General features: G+C 39.8%; 1 protein-coding gene across 1 annotated transcript in view; it reads right to left on the reverse strand.

Annotated features, from left to right (window-relative positions):
• Positions 1 to 13,518: 13,518 nt before the first annotated feature.
• The window catches only part of Nox3 (NADPH oxidase 3), a 62,618-nt gene continuing 61,520 nt past the window's right edge, over positions 13,519 to 14,616 (reverse strand). Inside the window, exon 13 of the mRNA XM_059272396.1 lies at positions 13,519 to 13,645. Within this exon, the coding sequence (XP_059128379.1) occupies positions 13,519 to 13,645 (127 nt within the window). The remainder of the gene's footprint in view (positions 13,646 to 14,616) is intronic.

Genomic DNA, 14,616 nt, shown 5'->3' on the forward strand with positions numbered 1-14,616 from the left:
TGCATGACAGAAGTGTGTATGTGCAAATGCCTGTCTGCACACAGAGGAAGAGGCCCCGTGTCTTCCTCTATTGTCCTATCCTCACCTTATTTTATGAGGCAGTCTGGCTAAACCAGAAGCGCGCCATTTTGGCTCGTCTGGCTGGCCAGTGAGCTCCCAGGATCTGCCTGTCTCTCCACCTCCCATGATGCTGAAGTCAACAGCCTGGGCAGCCACGCCCAGCTTTTTATGTGGGTGTTGGGGATTTGAACTCAGGTCCTAATGCTTGCACAGCAGCTACTCGTACCCCCTCTCCTCAGTACCCTGTGTGCCCCTAACCATCTGTCTGTGTTTGTTTTGCCTGCCTACTTTGTGTGGCAAGCTCCTTGGAGCTAGTGCTCCTGTTTTCTATAACGTTTTTACTTCGCACGGTGGTGAGGTCATAAGTTTTGCTCAGGGAGCACTCACACCTGCATCTCAACAGAGGCCCAGATATCGACTGCTCTTAGGGCCAGGGTCTGGTCAGCGTTCCACTGTTCCCACATCAGAAAAGCCAGCGGAGTTCTTTTATGCTCTGTATTTTGGTCACACTGTTACTGTTCCACACCTCCAAGCATTTTCTGCTAAAGAAGCTGACTGAGCAAACCCATGAAGATATTTTTCATTTCCTTTGATGGAACATAATGCCTTCGAATATAAACACAATAACACAGTCATTACATATGCACTTACATTATTGTAGCGACTGTGTGCTCAGCAACACTCGCAGCCAGGCAGGGAGCCCAATAGTTCTCTTTTCCATTCTGATCTAAATTATGTTCATAATAAAAGAGTTTTCAATCAAGGTAAATACAATTTCATCCTGGCATAACATCTATATTCCTGCTCTCATTTAAAAAAAAAATTCCTTTCTTTTATTCTGGGTCACTCACCCTGATACACAGGAGATTGTCCTCTGGTGAGGATAACAGCCTTGCTTCTCAATGAACTATAACAATGGCTCTAAACGCATGCCCTGTAACATACCTCTGTGATTTACAAAAGCAGGAATAAATCAAAGCCGAGCAGAGATGCCACGTTAAGCCAGAAGCTAAATGTTACATCATGTCGCGCAAGGCTGGGGGAAGAGAGAGGCTGCTTTTCCTGGCAGCACAATATCTTTGTGCTTGTTACCTTCGCCACAGCCCCATTAAAACAATCATTCTGAGTCGGTGGGAAATTGTCACCTCCTTCCTCCCTGCCATGGCAGCTGGTATCAGAGGCTGCAGACATTGCTCATTCCTTTCAGGGTTCTTAACACACAGGCAAAAAAGAAAATGAAGCTTAATTTATTAAAAAAAAAAAATAAAAAGTGTCAGCTTACCCTCAGGCTCAGTGCAGGCACCAAGGGGGAAAAAGAAGATGAATGCCTCTGGGTGAACTGGCACCGGCTGTAATTCTCTACTCACTCTGCTTTGCACTGTATGCATAGCATTAATCATGAGGATGGGGAGGCATTTCAAAAACTTAAGCAATTTAAAAAACAAAGACGCACCATTTTACAAGCACAGTAACAGAGCTCTATTTTGCGATTCTTTCTTTGTGCCAGCTTGGAATCTGGAGAATGTGCTGCAAATGTGAAGTAAATAATTGATGCTGGGGGTGAGGGGGGGGGGCGGGGAGACAGGTGGGAGAGGCGGGAGGAGACCCACAGTGCTGCCAACTGGCGCTCCTCCCTGACATTCAGTGACCTTCCAGAGATCATGGAGAGGGACCCAGTCTGCCTTCCTACTCACTGGAAGGCTTAGTTCCACCCCAGCTCATGGGAGGATTCCCATGAGAGATGGACAGTGTTTAGACAACTCCATCATTTCATCCCATGGATGGAAGATGCTGGTCTCTCAGACCCGAGAGTCCAGCCATGTCCGGGGGCTCCTGTGTGCTCTGCTCCTAATGAGCTGAGCTCTTTTGGGGTTTTCTTCCCTTACCCTTATGACAGGAGTCAGAGAGCCTTCCAGCCTTGTGGAGGAGCCCTGACTCCTGTGCTGGTCTTCCTGATGAAGACCCTTGCCAACTCCAGCACAGTGTGCTGCCCGCCTGCCTGTCTGCCTTACGGGAGGTGCCGGTCTCCTCTGGAAATCCTGACATTCACGTGCTGACCTCAGCTCTTTGGTTGCTATTCTTGGTTTGCAGCTCTAACACCTTTTGCACCCTTGCTGACCTTGCCTCCCAGCCCAGTCAGTATCTCTATTAGTCAACCCTATTGTTTTTTTTTTTTCTTGTGAGAAATGTTGGTTAGGATTCTTTGCCCATTTTAAAAACAAGTTATTTGTTTTCTTTCTATTGTGTTGTTTCAATTTCCTCTGTATTTTGATGTCAGTGTCTTATTGGATGCAGGATTTTCAAATATTTTTCTCCCATTCTGTGGACTGCCTCTCGGCTCTTATTTTGAATGCAGTGCGATCCTATTTGTCTGTTTTTGTTGTCTATGCTGATGGAGTCCTGCCTGAAATAATTTATCAGGCCAATGTCTTAGACTCAATCTCCAACATTCCTCAGTATTTTCTTCTGGGCATCTTTCAGTTTCAGGTCTTACATGTAAATCTCTTGTAACTTTGATGGTTATTTTTATCATGAGGTGAGATAGGGTTGTGGAGGGTAACCAGCAGTATTGGCAATAACCTATAATTTTTTTTTTTGTATGTGGGGAGGTGTCTATAGGACTGCTTAGGCTGACAACTCAAAAATAATGGAATCCATTCTTGTTACTGGGGTTTTTACTTGGTAGCATATGATATCTGGGATAATATCTCACCAATTATATGGTAACTCCATTTAAATGCATATATATACATATATATAAAAGCTTTTATAGCCATATATTGATATATATATAGAGAGATATATCTATATATATCAATCTATTCATGATCTACAGTATTTTTATAATACCTTGCCTAGTTTTTGAATCAAGGTAATGCTGGTCTTGTAAAATGAGTTTGCGAGTGTCCAGTCATCTTTATTGTTTGGAGAAGAGTTTGAGAAATATTGATTTAGGTTTTCAGATGTTTGGTAGAATTTGGCAGTAAGGCCATCCGGTCCTGAGTTTTACTTTTGCAAGAGATTATCTTTGTTATTCATTATTGCTCTACACAGATTTCCCACTTCCTCCTGATTTGGCAGTTTGCATGCTTCCAGGAATCTGTCAGTTTCTTTAGTTTATCTGATTTCTTCTGTAGGTGTCCATAGCAATTTCTTATGATCCTTGGTATCTCTATAGTGTAGTTGCAATGATCATTTTTCCAGTCCTAATTGTTTAAAGATTTGTTTATTCTGTGTGTGTGTGTGTGTGTGTGTGTGTATGTGTGTGTGTGTGTGCTTGCATGTATGTATATGTACCACATGCATGCCTGGTGCCCACCGAGGCCAGAAGACAGCATCACTTCCCCTTGGAACTGGAGTTACAGACAGTTGTGAGCTGCGGTGCAGGAGTTGGAAATGAACCTGGGTTCTCTGCAAGAGTAGCAAGGGCTCTTAGCTGCCAAGCCATCTCTCCAGCCCTCTGATTTTGTTTGTTTGAGCCTTTTATTTCTTTGTCATTCTGGTTAAAGGTTCAGTGATTTTGTTTATTTTGTCCCCCAGAAACAGCTTTTAGTGTCCTTGATCTTGACTGGTGTTTTTCTAGCTTCTGCCTTTCTCCCTCTTTCCCTCTCTCTTCTCTCCTTTCTCCCATCTTTGCCCCATCTGTTCTAATAATTTTTATTTCCTTCCTTCTCACTTTCAGCTCACTTTGTTCTTCATTGGCATACAACCCCGGGAGTTCCTCTCTTGTGATGTAGCTGTTCACTTTTTTGCAGTAAAGTTCTCTCTTAGCTGCTTTTGTTGGAGCTCATAACTTGACTATGTTGTGTTGCTGGAGCTCATAACTTGACTATGTTGTATTGTTGTTGCTGGGGCTCATAACTTGACTATGCCATGCCTCTACTTCTCCTGTTTTCTTTTCTTCTGGTCTCAGAACATTTAAATGTTCTTTTTGATTTCTTTTTTGACCCTTTCAACATCCCGAAGCCTATTGTTTCCTTTCCACACTTTCTAAATCTCCCAGAATTATTATTATTATTTTTTTTGGCTAACTTCTGCTTTCACTGTGGTCAGAGAATATGTTTAACATCATCTCAATTTTCTTAAATTTGTTAGACTTGCTTTGGGATCTAACATGTCATGTATTTCAATGTCAAGACTATTGAAAAACTATGAAATATATCATGTTAACACAAATTTATAGCTGGTGTAACACGAATTGTAAAGCTAATTTAGGAAATAAATATTACTTACACTATTGAAACTCTCCTTTTTTATTTCATTTGTTCCTACACACTTGCCTCACCAGAAATCATTAATATTATGAAATTAGGGTTTGTGATTTAGTTTATATATCATTCCTGATATTTACAATATGCTTTGGTTATGTGTTGCACAAGTTTATAAATGATGTTGTTTTACTTGCTATATAATCTAATGGAATGGTTTCTTTAGATATACATTCCTCAACAATGCTTTTTCCCCCTTTTCAGGATGAATTGTGTTGATGAGTGTATCCATGTTCTAATTCTGGGATAGGCAAAGTATGGCCCGTGGGCTCAATCCATCTGCTGGTTATATATAGCCCTGAAGCTAAGGATGATTTACATTCTTAAAATTAAAAAATAAACAAAATCAAAGGAATAGATGTGACAAAGACCATATGTGGCCAACACAGCTCAGAATATTCATGGCGTGGCCACAGAAAAGCTTGAGGACTCCTTTCTTGAGTTTTGCCTGCTAATCTCTCTTTGTTCTACATATGTATAAAAAGTCTGTCAAGTTTCATGAAAAACCTTTCTAGGACTCCGATTGAAATGTATAGGTTGTTTGGAAGAGAAGTGATGAATTTATGATATCTTACTTTTGATCTATATGTCATCCATTGTTACTATAACAAAAATAATTATTTTGTAGCTTGTAATAATGCATTTTTAAAATCTTACATTTGTTTTAGGTGAACCATGAATATCTCTGGACTAAAATCACAGGCTGTGTTCATTTCCGTATCTTTTAGAGGAAAGAATGTATCCTTTCCCTTATGACTTCTAGAAGTTCTCCACATTCTTTAGCGCCCTTTGTCTCTGTAGCCAACCCCACTTTTCTTGTTACTTCTTGGATTCTGAACCTTCTGCCTCTCTTGTCGTTTGTAATGGTCCAGTGATAACACTTGGCTAGTCCAGTTAATCAAGGCTAATCTTTCATCCCCAGGGAACAATCTCAAAGCTGTCATAACTTTACCTAGAATCTTAATTCATTTTTTTGCAGTGTGACATCACATGTCATGGGTTCCAGGGATCAGGATGAGGACATCTTTTGGAGGGACATTCTTCTTACGATCCACCTATCTAGCGAGTCTTGCAGTTGGTATAGATTCTAACACTTGCATTTGGTTCTTTTGTCCCTTCTTTGCTGAGACTATTTTTTTCATTTGTTCTCCAGTGATTTTAACTGCTGGTTGGAATGTTTTAATGAGAGCTGTTCTGTAACGCTTTTCCTCATGTTTGTGTCATGTTGGTGTTGACATGTGTTGGTTTTCTTACCTGAGTTGAGCTTCCCTTACATTTCTGTATGGCAGAACTGTTGGATTGTTCCACATACAGTTTGAGAGCAGTGTTATGACACTCTTATTTAGGCCTTCTGTGATGGACGGCAGTTAGCAGGTTTAGGTTAAGAATATACAGCCTGGCCCACTTGGAGGCTTTGTGGATCAAATGTCAACTTAATTTCCAAGGGTATTACAATGTTATGTACAAAATTAGTACAAAATTATCATTTTGATAGGCTCCACTGTTTGTCAACCATGTGCTGATCTAAAACTCAAGCAAGAATGTTAACCAGCATTCAATTCTCAGATCTTTGGTTGTGTTGTCTCTAATTGGTCTGTTATACTGCTCTCCTGGGAACACTCCAAGACCTCATAAATAGACTGAAGATTCCTTTTTCTCTATTTACTTTTTTCTTTACACAAACCCAACCCTAAAAACTCACTCTCTAGCCTCTGCACACATTTTTTAACTGTAGTGCAGAAATTATTGACGGGGTGTAGGTGGAGTTTGGGACGGTAACTGAGTAATACCTCCATTCAAAGTAGTATGGACAGATAGGATGAAGTAATATCCTTTTTGTTGTAAAAGTTTTATTTATTCTGTTACATGTATTGGTGTCTTATACAGTTAGAACTGTTCTTACACTTCTAGGCATTTTTTAAAAGTAAATTGGACTCCTGAGGAAATTTGATTGGCTATTTGAAGAGGATGGCAGAAAATCACTATAAAATATGCCATGCCAATGTTTTCATAGTTAGGGGTTGGTACAATTTAATAGCTAAACTGATCCTGTATCATTCATAAGCTTCTGCCTTCAAGAACAATGGGGAGTTTTTATAGTAATTTGAAAGTGCTTGAAGCTTATAGAAAAAAAAAAACAAAACCGAAACCAAACCCAAACAACAACAACAGAAACCTCTTAGAGCAGCTTTTCTTCTGTCCATTTGGGGAGAAAATGGGAAGGAAGAAACTTGGAGGGCTGTGCATTTTCTCATAAAAGTCATTAGGAAAACAATGTAAGAGTTGACAGGAAAGAAAGGGAAGGAGAGGAGGTAAAATAGTAATGTGTTAGGGGGCTGGAAAGACGGTTCAGTAGTTAAGAGCATTGGCACCGTCATGAGTTCAATTCCCAGCAACCACATGGTGTTTCACAGCCATCTATAATGGGATCTGATGCCCTCTTCTGGCCTGCAGGTGTACCTGGAGATAGAACACCATATATATAAAATAAATAAATATTAAAAAATAGCAATATGTTAATAGGTATATAAGATGTGTAAGATGAATAAGAAAATATTTTTAGATTATCTAGGAATAAGGTGACTCATATGGGAAAAAACATACTCAATCAGGATCCACCCATTTCTTGGAGGTGGAGAAGGTTGGCCAGCCTAGAAACCAGGGCTTTATTTGTGCCAATGCAGTGCATGGATATTGCTTTTTAGAACACTTTGCTTGTGGTTGGATGAGACAGATTAATAGTATTAACTTAGAAGTTTTAATTGTACTTATTGCAAGCCACGAATGCACAACCCATGCTTTTCTGAAATGGTTATCATAAATAAATAAATAACATGTTAAGATAATGACTTTGGACAAAGTTCATAGTCACTGTTGAGGGATCTAGGGGAGACAAAGAGGACTTAGAAGTTCTTAATGTATTTACTTTATGCTTCTTAGCAGATGATGGGTGAAGTCACTGAAATAATACAAACTGGAGGAAGAGTAGAACTATAAGTTGAAAAGAAGAGTTTGCTTCTTCAAGTATGAACATGAGATGCTTATTCTCAGTTGCTGAAGCAGATAGCTGGGATGTCATGGAGTTTCAAGGGGGATGTCTACATTGGAGTTTTAGTCTTGGGTCTCATCAGCAGACAGATGGTGTTTGAGGTCTTCAAGTCAAGAGAACAGACAGAAAAAGAGAGGAGGACCAAGTTTGAAGACATAGTAACACTTTGAAATTGGGCAGAGGTATCAGAGATGGAAGCAAAGAGATGCGTATGTCACAGAAGTCAATAGAACTGTTTCTGAAAGAAAATTGGCCAATGATTTCAGCATCTGATTAAAAATAGAGTTGCATTTTACTTCTTGGATGGAGGCCATTGTGGGCCTTGAAAATAGCCACAGTTGTGGAGATAATAATCCAGTTAGTACATCATAAAGAAAATGCTGTGGGCATTCACCCTCACAGTGTTGCACACATTGACCAATAAAGAAGATAAAGGACAAGTGTAATCCAATACAGCTCAAAAATTTGTGCCAGAGAGAAGCATTATGGTTTGAATCTGAAATGTCACCTACAGGCTCACATTGGGAACATTTGTTTCTCAGCCTGTGGTGCTATTTTGAGGGTGATGGGGGCATTTAGAAGGTAGGGCCTGGCTAGTGAAAGTAGCTCATGGGGTGTGGGAGGGGGGAGGTTGAAGGTTGTATCAGTTTCTGGTGTCACCATGCTCTCTGCTTGCTACTCTGCTCCATGGGAAGGCTTGCTGCTGGAAGCTCCCACTGCTATGGAGAAGCTGGTTCTACCACCAAGTCTTCCCCACTGTGATGGATGGAGAATCTCAGGATCCATGTGCCAAAGTAAATCTTTAACCCATGTGTTGATTCTGTCAGGTATTTTGATCACAGTGTTAAGAAAAACTACCAATATAAGAAAGGCAAGGGCCGAGGAGATGGCTCCATTGGCAAAGGTATTGAGATATAAGCATGAGGACCTGAGTTTGCATCTCCAAACCTGATGTAAAAATCAGGTGCAATGGTGCATGCTGGGTAGTCCAGCACTGGGCAGATGGAGCTAGGAGGGTTCCTGGAGCTCCAGTGTGGGCCAGCCATTCTCATAGAATTGGCGATCTCCAGTATCAGTGAGAGACCCTGTCTCATCAGGTGGAAAGCCATGAAGGAAGACACCCAAAGTCAACCTCTGGCCTCCACATGCCCAGGTGTGTGCACTTGAGAGCCCCCCCCCCCAATACCATATGAAAGAAAGAGGCCAAGTCCTCAGAAGCAGAGTGAGAGCAGAAATATGGCTTGGCTTCTACTCATTTATTTCTTCGGTGCCTTATTGGTGAGTCAGAAACTCCTGCATGAGAAAGTTTGTTGAAATTCTTTCCCTTTTCCTTTTCTGCTGTGCATGTGTAGACTTTGGAGAAAAGAAGCAAGACAGTTGACTTTCTCTGTTGAAAGAGAGCTCCTGAGAGCCTCTCCTAATGGAGGTGTACTATCAACACCCCTCACCTCTCCTTATAGAGGTGCACTCACTATCAACACCCCTCACCTCTCCTTATGGAGGTGCACTCACTATCAACACCCCCTCACCTCTCCTAATGGAGGTGCACTATCAACACCCCTCACCTCTCCTAACGGAGGTGCACTATCAACATCCCTCACCTCTCCTAATGGAGGTGCACTCACTATCAACACCCCCTCATCTCTCCTAATGGAGGTGCACTATCAACAACCCCTCACTTCTCCTAATGAAGGTACACTCACTATCAACACCCCTCACCTCTCCTTATGGAGGTGCACTATCAACACCCCTCACCTCTCCTTATGGAGGTGCTTGGACAGAGACAGGAAAACTCACTGTTGACTTCAGGGTGTAGAATAGGACTAGGTAATCTGGTCCAGTTTAAGTCTGAGTAAAAAAGACAGAGGTGGGAGGAGGAAGGGAGATGGGAGGAAAGGGGGAAGAAAGAGAGAGATACTTGACATAGTTTCAGATATGATGGGTGCAGAAAAATAACGCACAGTTTATTTACAATATGGAAGAATCAATTAAGTAACTGTAACAACTGGGTAGAAACTGTGACCAAAGTACTATGTCACCATTCATGCTGTGCAAAACTTGATGACAGGCACCTGAATAAGAGAGAGAAAAAAGACCAAGTTATGAAAGAAACAAAGGGGACAAACCAGATCGGGAGCAGAAGGGACATGGAGGCCCATGGTCACAAACCAAGGCTGAACAGAGAGAAGCTTAGTTATAATTTTTGTTTATTCAATTGAGCTTGATTACTAAGATTTACAGTTTTCATTGAAAAACAAAAACAAAAACAAAAACAAAAACCCACCTTTGAATACTGCCCAGATTCTACTGGTAATGTTATATAGCACACCATATATTTATTTGTTGTTTTCTAAAACAGGAACCAGTTTGAGTTCCAACAGTAATAATTTGGGCCAGTAAAAATTTGGAGTAAATGATATAAATAAAGGATACAAAGAGATTATAAACATTAGAATAATTAACAGAATGGAAAAGGATCCATTATTAAAATAATTGATGGTTCTGAAAGGAGGAAACAAAGGGCATACAAATGTATTCAAAGATCTAACATAAGAGAATGTCCTTGAGGTGAAGGAAACCCCCAACCCCGACAGTATAATATAGCAAAAAAAATTATGTGAATGTTTTTCAAAAGTTCCGAGTCTCAGAGATAAAAGAATTATTCAACCATCCAGGCCAAAAAAAAAAAAAAAAGTAATTTATAAAGTGGAGAGAAAGGAGTTAGCTCCATACTTCACCATAGCAACATGGTGACAGAAAAGGCCAGAGAGATGTCCACAGAGACCTGATGGGGACTGACTATGGTCTAAGTACAGTAGAGCCTGCGAAGACCAGTTGAGTGGAAATGGGACAGACTGACAGCTTCATGTGTAAATTAAAGCAGAGACACAACTCACCTGAAAACAGCTTCACACTTTTCTGGATCACCCCAGAAATTAATTAAAAGCTTAGGCTCAACCAAAACTCACGGATAGAGTCACTGTGGTGCGCGCAATGGGCCATTTCAGGTCACCTCATCTACTTACAGAACTGAACAAAGGCTACATGCAGCAGTTCTGTCTTTCCAAACAGTGAAAAGACCATGAATGCTGGATTCCAGTGTCTTCCTATCTTACAAGTGGATGATATCTAGTATTTCACCTTTATATTTTAAAAATATTCTTTCAGGGGCCGGGGAAATGGCTCAGCCAGTAAACAGCTTGCTGTGAGTTGGGTTCCTCTGGCACCCATGTGAAAAAACTAGGCATTGGGGTGAGTGATTTTTAACTCCAATGCTGGGGAAGGAAGGACAAGGAGGATCCCCAAAGCTTGCTGGGCAGCTAGTCCGGCTGAATTACCAGTTTCAGGCTCAGCAAGACATCCTGTCTCAAAAAACATGATGGGGAGCTTCCACACATCTCTACCCCTGCCCTACTCCCACACAATTATTCATGACTAATCTTTTATTGTCCTTTGCAGTCATCATGTAGAGATTTTGACAAAACATTTTTTTTTTCTTTTTAGTTTTTTTCTTGGCTCATCTTTGCACATTGTGTCTTGGTAAATTGAACTTCCTCCCTCCTGAAGTAAGTACATCCTTTGGCAGTTACTCTGGAGAGGGGAGGGCGTGTCCTGTTTGGTTCTGTTTGGAAAGTCTGTATTTTGCCTTCATTTTGGGAAGTTAATTTCATGGGCCCACAGGTACCTTAGTACTTTTAAAACAGGATTTTCTTAGCATTAGGAATTGAGGGAAGTAGTTGAGGAGGTTCTGCCCACACTTACTGTTGTTCACCTGCAGGTAATGCCAATTTTCTCTTTGGATGCTTTAGGGGATCCCCCTTCAGGATGATTTCTTTTATACACAGGAAGTTTCTCCCTTTCCCACTTCTCTTGTCTGCTCTTTTTCTCCTCTCCCCTCCCCTCCTCTCCCCTCCCCTCCCCTCTTCCCCCCTCCCTTCTATTCTTCCCCCCTCCCCTCCCCTCTTCCCCCTCCCCTCCCCTCCCCTCCTCTCCTCTCCCCTCCCCTCCCTCTATCTTGTCCTCTCTCTCTTTCCTTATCCTTTCCAGTTTCCATGTTTCTTTCCCACACCAGTTTTTTGCTTTTCTTTTTTCCTATACTGCCCCAAGTGAACTTTAGAGTATATACTATTTAAAATCAAAATCAAGGAAATTTTAATTTAATTGGAGTTTCATTTAGCATAGAAATTAATTTCAAATAAATTGATATCTTTAGAATATTTAATATTCAAATTCAGTTAATACTACCTGTACCCATTTTCACATGTCTTCCCATTTATGTTTATTGATGTACCTAATTACCTTGAATAATATTTGTGGAATGTTTCTGTTTTGAATAAATTATTTCCCTTTAAATTTGGATATTGCAACATTACTGAAATCATATTTTTATATTTTTTTCTGTTTGGATAGGTGAGAATCTCTCTCTCCATATATATATGTATTAAAAAAAGTTGAACAGTATCTACAGAAATAATAAGCAATTGGATGTCTTACATTATACCAGAAAAAGTTTTATTTTATTAGACATAATTGCATGACCAAATAGTACATTTTATTTTTAAATAGGCAAGGAAAGAAAAGTAGTAACTGAATATGATTAAGGGGAAAAAATTAATGTATTTAATTTCCTGCCTAAAAGTTAGATTTGACTATAGAAATTTCTTGCAATAATTATTGAATCAAGTTTAAATGGAAAAATAATTGCATAGTATTCCTGAATGTGTTCAATTAGATTTCAAGTGATTATCTATCTATCTATCTATCTATCTATCTATCTATCTATCTATCCATCCATCTATCTGATACTTTCAGATACTGAAAACTTCCCAAGTAGAGGAAGTAGAAATCATGTGTGAGCTATTATCAAATATACCCAATTATATGAGTACACCTAAACCAATATGAGTGAAATCATACTCAAAACAAAAAAATAATTTGATAATAGAAAGTAAATAATAAATTTGTACTTTAGAAATACATGAAAAAGCTTAAGTACCTGCTGGGTTTTGTAAAAATCAAAACATATCAGACCAATTTACTTCTTTTATGATAGTCCACAATGATAAGAAACATTCGAAAAGCACAGTCTATCCTAATTTCAGCAACTGCTTTTGTTTTATTGCATATAATGTATATCTAGAAGGTAAGAAAATATGGTGTGGTATACAGTTCCCAATGGCTGCTTATTAAACAGTTTCAGCTGGACACATATTAACAGGCATAGAGACATCAAAGGAGTCTTCTGAAGTCAATAAATTTATATAAAGTCTGAATAAAAGATTTATTATGCCACTAATGCACCTACTTGCTGCTGTCTGGGGCTCAATAATTTTCAAATCAGTCTTGATATATTTGATGAAATGATTATAAAACATTAACACTAGTGGAGAAGACTATAAGGTGTGAGTAATACTTTGCAACCAGCAACAGGGCATGGAAAGACTAAATTGGTGAAATTTTAAAAACATTCCCAGCTATTTTATGGGATGGACGTTGAGTTGAGCTATAACTATTTGTTAAAAGAGAGGGGGAAGAAAGGAAGGAAGGAAGGAAGGAAGGAAGGAAGGAAGGAAGGGAGGGAGGGAGGGAGGAAGGAAAGAAGGAAGGAAGGAAGGAAGGAAGAAGAGAGGACAGGCAAACACAAAACTTAGTTTTTATGTATATGTCATACAAGGTAGAAAACTTTCAGTGGTTCTACCCAGTTCTAACCATGTTGTTGATTAACAAACATATCAACATTTCACAGGCTAAATCTGGCCCTTGTCCTAAGTTTAAACACCATGATTTCTACATTTTAGTTAAGTATTCAACCACTCACCTATATGCCCAATCCCGACTTTTACATTTTTAAATTATCAAAAATACAAATTTTATGACAGAAAAGATTATATGAGATTCACCTTTGGTGGCCATAATAAATTCTTATGATAACAGAAACTCAGCTAGCCTGTTCTGATGTGTTCTCATTTGTGGCTACTTTAACATCTTGGAACCACAGTGTTGAGTAGATTAGGCTAAAACCATACTATTCGTGAAGTCTAAAATGATTGCTGTTTGGTCCTTTGGGGGAAAAAAATCTCCTGACTCTTAAGCTTTCTGATTGCAGCCACTTGCACAGTGCATTAAATTTACCTCCAGCATCTAGAAGTTTTCCTTGTTGTAATAGAAATGAACACCCCTAGGGTCCGCTGATGAGTACAAACGGCACATCTTTCGCAGAGTCTTTGACATGGCTTTGGGTCCACAGAAGAACACACCAATGCTGCTTCTGTGGAGACGGTAAGAAAAGGAGAGAGTGTTACCTGGGCAAGGCCAGCAGGAAGCCATGACAGGCCCAGGCAATTAGGAAGCAGCATGGCGGCAAGGTTATTTATTTATTTTCTTGTCTGTACCAACTTCCGTTTTTCTTAACATCCTTTCTGCTTCCAGTACATTGTTCCCATCAAGATTTCCAGAGCTTCTTGATTCCCAGAATCACAGGAGCCAGGGACTCAAGAGGCCAGAGGCCGGAGGGGGCTGTGATAATAGTATAGGGGTTTGTGATACAGTGGGTTTTGGTCAAGTGAGCTTGATCAACATTTTTCTTGGATCTGTGGATAAAATATACATTCTAGGATCAGGACTTTTGACCAGTGTCCTTATCCTAGGACCTGGCTTAAGTAGACAAAGACTATACATTTGCTGAAGGAATGAACAAATGGTCATGTTGATTATTACCTGTATGGTCTTGGGCAGGGCTGGAGGCCTTGTATATGTAATCTAAAGATAACAATTACATTGTGTGTTTTAAAGAAAGCAAAATAAGACAGTGTATTCAAAAAGTTTTTAAAAGGGTTAGTTATGACTAACGTCTTGTTCAACCTTGCCATTTTTATAGATAATAAAATTTATATTAAAGCCATAACAACTTGATTTATTTATCCTACTAGAATTCAATTTGGACTTAAACAAAGAGAATGGAAGGGACAAAGCGTTGCTGAAGATGCAGTTTCCCAGACATAGTCATCTCCGACCCTTGCACTTCAGAAAATAGTGGAGAGGACATAGCTTTGCATCACATCACAAGAGTGCTCTTGTCCCTTGGGACTCCGCTCCTGTATCAACAGGGCACTGGTTCATATTGTCTCCTGAAGTCAAGACACGCTGACCTCTACTGGAAAGTACAAAGGCCACAGCTCTCCTCCCTTGTATTCAATATTATTGTGCCCTGTGGCATCTTCTCTTCCTAGTCTCCAGTAT

Source organism: Peromyscus eremicus, chromosome 8b (assembly GCF_949786415.1).
Source record: "Peromyscus eremicus chromosome 8b, PerEre_H2_v1, whole genome shotgun sequence".
Classification (NCBI taxonomy): Eukaryota; Metazoa; Chordata; class Mammalia; order Rodentia; family Cricetidae; genus Peromyscus; species Peromyscus eremicus.